We start from the raw sequence: 10,186 nt of genomic DNA, 5'->3' as shown, positions 1-10,186 counted from the left end.
AACGATAAAATTTTTCAACGAAACTTTAATACCATCTTATTGCCACTACGTAAATATTTATAAAAATATTTATGACTCAGTTTATAGAAACAAGGCCCGATAACTCATTTTCTAAACCCACTTGACTTTAGGGTCATACCACTTGAATTTAATAAATCGCTTATAAAACAAAAATCACAATATCAAAAATATTTTTTTTTTTAAATCACAATTAGCTCGTAAATATTAAATATAATATTTGCAAACCTACTCGTCGGATTTGGTGGCCCCGAAACCACTGTTCCGATTAACCCTAAAAACGGGCTGTTACATAACTCCTCATTAAACCATAAATAGAAAAATAATGCGCTTTAATGTATTCGAATCGACATCCTCTTACATTGATAACAATGTCCATACTAATTAAACTAAGACTTAATCGACCCAAGTGTTATTTTTTTAATATTAATTCAACAAATAAAACTTATTTTTTTTCTAAATATTGGATAAAAAGATAATGTAGAAGTTAAAAAATGTTGGCACATATAAAATGGGGTACACAAATTCAGCAGTAGCGTTATTGCCAAACCACGTCAAGTCGTGTCTCGTGGGTGGTATAATTTTGGAATTGTTGTCCATCAACAAAGCTGTCTTTGTCGTTGCATCTATCGCAATTTGTCTTTCAAACACCTATTTTTCGATTCTTTTAAGAGCAACAAATCAATGTACCCGTGTTGTTATGTTGTGTTCATCAAATTAGACAGGTGGGATTAATTTTGTATTGGGTTTTTTTTTTTGGGTGTTTTAAGGATGGTTTTTGGATTTTTTTTGAATTATTTGAAATTAAAGTTATTATATGTTTGAGGGTTCGAAGAGTCACTAGTTGTTGGGATATAGAGGGAGGGTGAGTGTTTGATCGAATTAAGTGAGAAAATTTTAAATTAATTGAGTTGACGAATATTGTTTTATCATCCTAATTTAATTTGAAAATTTTTCGAATCGAGTGAAATTGTTCGAGTTAAATTAAAAAAATTAAAGATGTCAAATTAAAATATTGTTATAGTATAAATATTTTTATACGTGTTTTAGAATTTTTATAAATATTTTGAACTATTTTTTTAATTTTGATCAATTTTGCTCATTTTTAAAATTAACAGATACCAAAAAGGTATTTATACTAATTTGTTATTCGAACTATTTGAGTTATTCGATTGTAAAATTCAATTTGATTTTTTCTCGATTTTTTCAAATCAAATCAATTTTGTTCACCTCTAACTAGTAGGCTTGATGGGTTATGGTAAAAGGCAAATGCCGAAAACAGTTATTGAATTATAAATTTTTTGAGGGATTAAATATAATTTTATAAATTTCGAATGAACCTTAAAAGTAATTTTAGCATTTTAAGAGGTTAAAACTTCTGCCTTCCCTTGCATTCTCCCTTGATTATGGTATCTCTCAGACAAGTGCCTTTTATGACTATGAATGGTGATGTCTATAGGTTGGCTTGAGTAAACTAAGAGCAAAATAAATGTACCTAGAATGGTAGGTTACATTTATCAATTGGATGGGTCAAATTAATTAAACGTACCTACAATGTGAACAGTGGCCGATATTTTGGGTTATTTTACATAACTTCATTGGGCTATTCATGAAGATTTGGACCGATAAAACAGAGAGACCAAAGCACGGCTTGTGAAAAGAAAAGCAGGCCCATTAAAATTATATCTACTCGCGATGCAATCGAGCCTAGCTGAACTAGTAGCAAGCTCGAGTTTGAGTTTGACTAGAAGTTTGGGGTTTAATCTTTGTTATGATACTCATTATTACCGATTTGTAACCCAATTAGGTTTGAGTTGGGTTATCCGTGGTTTGCACTTCAAGTTTGCATGACGCTATGAGTTTGCATGTAAGGAACTCACACCCTTACATAAGACTGCACGATGTGGGTTCGCACACCATCACATAAGCAAACCTACATTGTATAAACATTGTTAAACCTAGAGTAAGGTACATGTCGACATGCATGGAACTTACCTTACCTACGACATCACATTTATAAACAATAATCATATTATATAAATACACAGCTTCACCATTTAAATGACACACAGAAAACACTCAACAATACTTGAATTGAGCTTAATAGAACATCTGTGACAAATTTAAGTTACTTGGGATTGATTGGACTCGTTTGTCAATATTTGTACTCAGACTTGATTAAGCTCATCTTTACTTCTTTATATATAACAATGGTAGAAATGTAATTTCACAGTATAAGAAAATATAAAAAATGAAAATCCGACCAGGCTTGTGGATTGTTCAAATCATATATAATTATACTTGAGTTCAACTCAACTAGTAACTCAAACTTGGCCCGATAATTGTCGAATGAAATTTGAGTTTATTTGAGTCAAGCTCAATTAAATTTCAATAAGTATTTCAATAAGTAACATTGATTTTAAATATTCGATTTCCATTAATATATGGGTTTTTTAAAGTTTATTTCGGTTTAATATTTATCATATGCGAGTACTATTCATATTTATTTTGATTTAAGTTGATATATATTTTAATTTTTAATTTTATTGTATATTATAATAATTTATTTTAATTATAATTATTTGAATGAATGGATTGTAGTTATAATTTTTTTTAATATGCATTTTTTTATTTATATTTTGGTTTTTGAATATTTGATTTGAAAATTGAAAAATAACTTACATTAGCCGCTCACGTGCTGGAAATGATAGGAGTTACCCGCGGCCTTCGGCACCTATTAAATAACTAAGCATTGGATTCCATTTTAATGGAAGAAAAAATGGGTTTATTAAATAATAGTCACAAATTGACTAAAAAAAGGCTTTATTTACAATTTCAATCCCTAAAGTTTATCCATTTCTCGATTCAATACTACAATGTTGTTTTTTCTCAATTTGATTTTTTTTAAATAATGCAATAAATGCAACATTTTATTAAGCAATCAAATCGTGCCTTTTTTAGAATATTACAATTACAAATACAATATGATCATAAGTATAATATAAGTCAAAATATATGTTAATATAAAGCACAGTAAATGAAGAATCAGAAAATAGGACCAAGTCGATATGTGGCATGTACACAAAGTGAAATAGAGATTCATACATCGCAATTGTATATGGTGAGATTATAATCAGAGTCTTAAAGATTTGGGACATTCGTCTTAACAATCTAGCCAAAGCCTCATTGGTATGATTTTTCTTATTCTCCACCCGAATGATAAAATTAAAATGCAGTAGGTAACACCGTTACATCTTGTTATTAAATTGTTGGCATAAAAATTAGCAATTCAATAAATTATATACACAATATTAACAAATATTAGCATATTAACAATTTATATACGATAAATTTACAAACGCGGCAGTTTAAGTCCATGTATTTATCAACAAATGAACTAGCTTCTCAATTTTTTGTAAAGTACGAGAATTAAATTATGATAAATTAAAGTAAAAGGATTAATTTATCAATTGTTATAAATTAGAGGGATGAAATTTAAATTTGACATTTCTAAATTTATAAACTGTTCTTGAAAAACTTGGCGGGAAATTAAGAGAATTTCAAATAAAGAGCAAACCCTAGCGGCCCCATCTCTTCCCTCTAACTCGTAGTTTCTCTCTCTAAAAGCACGCTTAGACCTACTCTCACACTAAAATTTCAACATTTATGAAATTTCGCTCTCTCAAAATTTTTTGTTCCTATTTTTTCACACGGAAATATCAGCTAATTTAAGATCGGTGAGTTTATCTGTTTGCTTTATTTTTTAATTTTTTTGAACATTTAGGAAGTTTTCCCTTCGATGTCATTTTCTTGATGAAGTTCTTACTGTTTTTCGTTTTGTTGTTTATTCGGTTTTTTTGGAATTTGCAGTGGAGATCAATTGAGCACGATTTGGAAATAATCATGTGAGTTCTGTTTATTTAGCAATTTTTTTTAAAAAAATATTTAGGCTTCGTCTTCTTATTTTTTTATTGATGAAGTTCTTACTGCTTTTCTTTTGGCTGATTTGTTTCCAGTTTTGGAGTTTGCATCGGTGATCAATTGAGCAAGATTTGGAAATAATCATGTGAGTTTTGTTTTATTTAGCTACTTTATCTTTTTTTTTTCAATATTTAGGATTTTTTTCACCTTCGGCTTCGTTTTCTTATTTTTGATTGATGAAGTTCTTACTGTTTTTCTTTCGGCTGATTTATTTCTAGTTTTGGAATTGCAGCGGAGATCAATCGAGGACGATTTCAACATAATCATGTGAGTTTTGTTTACTTAGAAAATTGGAGCTTTTTTGTTTCTGATACTTTTCTTAAGCCTTATTTTGCATCTGTGATTTTTCTGAGTCGAAATAAAAGAACTAGGTTCTGTTATATTATGAATGGAGAATTATGATTTTTCTTTCATTTGAATGTCAGGTTTTAGAATTTCAATTCATGGCCCTTCGTTACAACGTGTGATTACTCAAACACTAGGTTTACATCAGCGGGAAAAAAATAGTATATAGTTGAGGGACAGCTTAGAATACAAGGAAAAGAAAAAGAGTGAAAAAAAAAAGTATGGGAAAAGAGTCTCCGATCGATAGGGAATCGAAAACAGCAAGAAAGAACAAGCGATTAAGGAGCTCGAGCTGTAAGTATCTGAAACCAGGTACTCTTGCTCATCTTCGATACAATAAAGCTTCGGCCTCCAAGTTTTGTACCGATCTTGGGAAGAAAAGGGTTGCAGTGGATACCAAGAAAGCAGAGGATGATAATGTTTTGATGGAAAATAAGGTTATTGAGGAAAGCCCTTTGATGTTATCGCCAGTGAATTTTCATAAGCAGAATGGTTTGGTGCGGACTCCGAAGACGCCTCGCCCTGAAAACTTTGAATCAGAGTCAAGGCTCGAGTCTCTTCCTATGGATTTACTGGTATTTATTTGCTCCCTTTTGTTAATCTGTTTGTATAATATGGCCTTAAAATGCTTTACAGCTTCTTCATTCTATATAGTGATGATTATGGTTGTATATAGATTCTATTTAACATTACAAGGTTAAAATTGTTTAGGCCATTGGTTTAGATGCTGCAGAATTCACCAAATTATTGCTTTATATTCATCTTGGACATAACTATGATCTTTATTTGTCGGTGGCATACATGATGGGCATCCTTCACGAATCATGTTGCATGTTAATAACTTTTTGTTGGCTTTGCTTCCATTCCTTTACCTAGTGATACCTGTTATTCATTGTTATAATATGCATGATAGAAAGCGGACTTTAACAGAAGCAGAATTCCTTTAATCACATAAGTTTTCTATTTAATCTTTAATCTTCTTTTGAAGTTCTTTTTCCTTTATACAATCAGCCCTCTCTATAATAGCCACCCCTACAGTAGTATTTCGTTATAATTGTCAGTTTTCTAGTAGAATCGATTTTTTATGTTTTATTTTAATCCTTTATAACAACTTTTTACTTATAAAAGCAACAGCCATAGTTATAAAGAACATTCTTTAATAAATTAGTTCTCCATAATAGCATATTGTTTAAAATTTTAAGTAAAATTATAGCTATTTCATATAAACAAGCATATTAATTATAATTTATTATATAAAAATTATTTTAATTAAAATATTATTTCAATTAAATGTCTAAATTTCATATGAAAAATTTATTAATTATGTTTTATTAAATGAAAATCATCTTCAACGAGTGGAATTAAAGATATCAATTGTATAACTTATTAAATTTCCTAATTAAATATTCTATTTTGAATTTTGAACTTCATATAAACTTATAAATTGATTACTTGAATTTAATAACTCAAGATAAATAAATTAATTAAATTTGATAACTCATTTTGATTAATTGAACTTGTTAGATTTATGAACTTTATAATTAGTTATTTGAAATTTTGTAAAATCAAAGATGCATAAAAGCAATAACACATATACTTGCTATACGTTTTTTATCTTTGTTTATTTTATGTCCACATTCTTTTTTGAACATAATTCTCATGAAAATTCATGGTACGAATTCTATGGTAGGTTTACAACAATTATCATGTTATTATAGGTGTATAACAACCACCTCTTTATAACAGACAAAATCTTGGCAGATAAATGGGATTGTTATAGAGAGAGTTGACTGTATTATATTTTTTGATATGTGCTTTGAAAACCAATCTTCTGGGTATATGATAAATGGAAAAATATTGTTTGCTTACATGGACATAAATTGAGGTTAATCTGCATGTTTTTCGATATGCTGTTGCGCTTATTGTTCATGGTTGACTGTGATATGATATCTGTAAAAGACACAATGGATGCATGTTTATATAGCTTCTGCACGAAGGAACATTGCAACCAAAATCTTGATTTTCTGGTGTGAAATTATTTTATATGCATCCCTCTTTTACTTTGCAAGATTGAAACTGCGTGCTTTCTATTATATAGAGATCTGCCCTTTTCCCCCTGAAAACTGATTCCAATCTTTTTCTTTTTGGAAATATTAAGGTTAAAATACTTTGTCACTTGCACCATGACCAGCTGAGGGCTGTTTTTCATGTTTCTCAAAGGATAAGAAAAGCTGTAAGATATCTCTCTTCCTTTGAATGCATGTTCGTTTTAGGATTAGTTCAACATTGCTGTTATGGTTGAAAAGTTCTTTTGAAAAGCACCTCTCAGCCATTGGATGGCAGAAGGTTTTTGTTCAACGTTGCTTTTGCTTCAAAAAGTTCTTTTGGACCGTCAAAAGCAATGCTAAAGGCACTTTTAGCATACGAATCATATTATATAACCATTAATGTTCATTGGTTTCAGGTTTCCCTGGCAAGACAATTTCACTTCAATTACACAACACCTGATCGTTCAAGGCAAGAGGTGCTTAGCACAATGACACCAAGGCCTACCGATCACTGGCCCTTTACGAGGTAAGCGTCTATAATGTTTAAGCCCTCAACAAAAGATTCCATAAAACTCGAAAGATAAGCTTTAAAACATCTCACCCCCTATGTTCTTTTTAGGATTAGTTTAGCATTAGTGTAACGGTTGAAAAGTGCTTTTGAAACGCACGTAGCAGCCAAAAGTCCTTTGGATGGCAAAAGCCTTTTGCTTAACATTGCTTTTGCTGTCAAAAAAGTGTCAATCCTGGACACACCATTAGTGCATGAATCATATTATATAACCATTTATGTTTCTTGACGTTTTGGGTGTTGTTTCCAGCAAGGGAGAAGGCAAAGGTATTATTTTAAAAAGCCCACACACTCCAAAAGCTCCACGACACGGTCCACGGCCACCTTCTCGTGTTAAAGTGACCGAGTTGAGGCAAATCGCTGCAGTGCTCTTTCAAGATTCTGCATTCCCTTCGAGATGCATGGTACCCTCTACTCTCCCTAAACCATTATGCAAATCTTTGGCTTCGAATCGAGTTTTATTTTACGAAGATGAGTTATGCCAAGCTGTTGCTCAAAATAAGCTTCGTTGATATATTCCCCAGTGTTAGAAAATATCATAAAGCTGGATTCCACTTGTATATAGTTATATTTTTTTGCCCATTTCTATATAGGAGATTATAGTTAATAGAGTCAGAAGTATCAGATATGAGGTTTTGTAGGCTTTGCTTGGGGAGTATTAGGTTATATATATGAAACTTTATATGAATCTTATATGCATTAAGGGTTTGAAGATTTTAGAGGATAAATGTGGTTTTCTTTCACAATAATAGGCCATGTACTGATTGCTTGTATATCTTATATATATATATGCTTTGAAAGTTGAAAGTATTATTGGTTGCCATTTTTGTGTTAGATTTGTTGTCGACAGTCCTCCACTGATAATAAAGGAAGACTGACATCGGATATTTGCTATTAGTGGCAAAGGGTTATTGTAATTTTTTGTTCATTTTACTATTTGAATTTGAAAGTTTTTTCATTTTGGTACGGATTCCATAAAACTGCACACTTTAAAAGGTAAAAGTACCATGGTAGACTTCATATTAAGAATCAGATTGTATTTTTTTTTACTAAAAAATTAGGTAAATTAGTTATTATATGTTAGATAAAAATGGAAACTGATTCATTTGTTAAAAAATTAATCAATTTATATAATTAAAAATTAGTCTTTGTACCTCAAAACGAGGGGCACGTGTTACATCATGTGTAGTTGTCTATTTATTTTGTTAGTTATGTTAATTTTTAATCGTAAAAATAAATGAAATTTTTAACAAAAAAAATTAATTTACTCTTTGATATAATGTAAAATGACTAATTTACTTATTTTTAGAATTAAATGAGTAAAATATAATTTAACTCTATTTTTACTCACTTTTAAATTGTCATATGTTATTTACTTGAAAATTTTTAAATATATATTTTTATGTTAAAGATTTATATAAATTTTTATTTTTAATAATAATGTACAATTCTAAAATGTAATATTTTTACGCTTTTTACAGAATTTAAGTACGATAAAAACAAGTATAGGTATTAAGGTGGATTTACTTATAGCAACATTTACATTAACCTTAAAAATAGAAAACTGAGTTGATGATGTATACAGTGAAAGTAAACTTATTAATTTTAGCTCCAATTTGACTCAATTTTATTTTATCTGACAATTCTAATTTGAAATAAATAAAACTAAAAATATTTAAAATTAAAATGGATTCAATTCTAGAATATTTCAAACTCAAAATTAATTAAAATTAAAATATTTTAAAATTTTAAAATTTAAATTTATCTAACTAAATTTGATTTTTTTTAAAAAATTGCAATCTTAAACTAAATTCACTCAAATTTAAAACAATCGGATCTCAAATTCTTACTTAACCAATTGGTGTTGCTAAGTATGATAAATAGCTTTGTCGGAGTAGCATTTACCGTTGGCTTAGCTGATAGCTCAATACACGTGTCTCAATGTAATGGCATTGATTGTTAGTTTGTTGATTACTCATTGTACCTTTTTATACATTATGATAAATGAATTACAGTCTGTTTCTTCTTAAATGTTTTGAGTTTAATAATTGTTCTTATATTAAAACTCGAATTTAACAGTCGTAAGTTTTAAAGTGTTCAAAAATTCAAATCCAACAGTCTTGAGTTTTAACGTGTTTAAAAAAATATTAAGGACTAATTTGATTAAAAAATTTAAACTTAATTATAAAGTTTAAGGTTTAACTTGAATAAAAAGTAATTTAAACCTCGATATAAAAATAATTATTAAATTTAAGTTTTAATTTTTTTGAATATTAATTTTATTCTAAATTCTTTATAATATCAATTCTTTTTTATACAATATACAGAATTACGTTTTAATACACTCAAACTTATATATTCTTACATCGATAATAATATTAATACCAATATTCAACCGAAAAATTTAAAATTTGATTTAAATGGACTCCACTAAAATTAACATAATCCAAGAAAACTCAATCCAGCTCACCCCATTTGCAGTTGTATGGTCCACCAAGCTTGAAAACGTGATTTGATGATGTAGTAGAGACTTAATAGGACGGCGGTGGAAGACTTTTATTTTTGGACCAACTCTCCCATCTTCCAATCAACCCTTTATTGAATAACAATCAAGCCTCATCTATTATTGACTCATGTTTTAGTATTGTCACGGGGGATAAATAGAATTCTTCATTAATTGAATCGGGTCAAGTTGAAGTTAAATTTCAAAAGTATAACAATATTTTTATTTTAAAATAATAAAATGGGTCGAGTCAAGTCGAATCAATTTAAATTTAAAAAATATAAATTTAAGTCAATTCATAAACATTGCTAGTAATGAGAATACTATTTACTCGTTCACGGACAAAATCTGTTCAAATTATTAATAGATTATTAATAAATTCAACTCTTTATCGATAACACAAGGGAGTAATGGTTAAGTTCTTTGTTGACACTCGAAATATCATAGTTCAGATTTTATTATTGTCATCTTCGCTCTTAATTTGTTTTCTATCAATTGGTCTCTAAATTTATTTATTTTTACCTAGTAGTTCCCTGAATTTGTATTCAGCCACTAAATTGGTACCTCTACACTAACACCATTAGTTTTTGGTGATGTGGCACTACTAGCCAATCTAATTGTGTCATGTCAGTAGAAACTAATGATGTTAGTAACTTGATTGACGAAATACAAATTTAGGGACCAACTAAGTATAAACGAACAAATTTAGGGGTCAAATTATAT

General features: G+C 29.2%; 1 protein-coding gene across 6 annotated transcripts; it reads left to right on the top strand.

Moving 5' to 3' along the window:
- Positions 1 to 3,609: 3,609 nt before the first annotated feature.
- On the top strand, positions 3,610 to 7,767 carry LOC107909471 (F-box protein At4g35930). 6 transcript variants are annotated; one of them, XM_016836996.2, is made up of 8 exons: positions 3,610 to 3,755; positions 3,889 to 3,923; positions 4,035 to 4,084; positions 4,232 to 4,266; positions 4,432 to 4,919; positions 6,503 to 6,577; positions 6,809 to 6,918; positions 7,211 to 7,767. In XM_016836996.2, exons 5-8 carry the CDS (start codon positions 4,566 to 4,568, stop codon positions 7,470 to 7,472), a joined length of 801 nt encoding a protein of 266 aa, XP_016692485.2. In that variant the 5' UTR covers positions 3,610 to 3,755; positions 3,889 to 3,923; positions 4,035 to 4,084; positions 4,232 to 4,266; positions 4,432 to 4,565; the 3' UTR covers positions 7,473 to 7,767. The 6 variants fall into 6 exon arrangements, with proteins under 6 accessions (XP_016692485.2, XP_040937230.1, XP_016692483.2 ...); XM_041081296.1 differs by having other exon boundaries at positions 4,425 to 4,919; XM_016836994.2 differs by having other exon boundaries at positions 4,218 to 4,266.
- The last annotated feature ends 2,419 nt before the right edge of the window (positions 7,768 to 10,186 follow it).

Source organism: Gossypium hirsutum, chromosome A02 (genome assembly GCF_007990345.1).
Source record: "Gossypium hirsutum isolate 1008001.06 chromosome A02, Gossypium_hirsutum_v2.1, whole genome shotgun sequence".
NCBI lineage: Eukaryota > Viridiplantae > Streptophyta > Magnoliopsida > Malvales > Malvaceae > Gossypium > Gossypium hirsutum.
The sequence above is the reverse complement of the archived record's forward strand: the minus strand, read 5'-3'. Positions and strand labels throughout refer to the sequence as shown.

Bases quoted from the DNA above. Each gene is read 5' to 3' on its own strand.
- LOC107909471 (XM_016836996.2), top strand. From the start codon at position 4,566: ATGGGAAAAGAGTCTCCGATCGATAGGGAATCGAAAACAGCAAGAAAG. The intron at 4,920-6,502 runs GTATTTATTTGC...GGAAATATTAAG, and splicing joins CTCTTCCTATGGATTTACTG to GTTAAAATACTTTGTCACTT. The intron at 6,919-7,210 runs GTAAGCGTCTAT...TGTTGTTTCCAG, and splicing joins GATCACTGGCCCTTTACGAG to CAAGGGAGAAGGCAAAGGTA.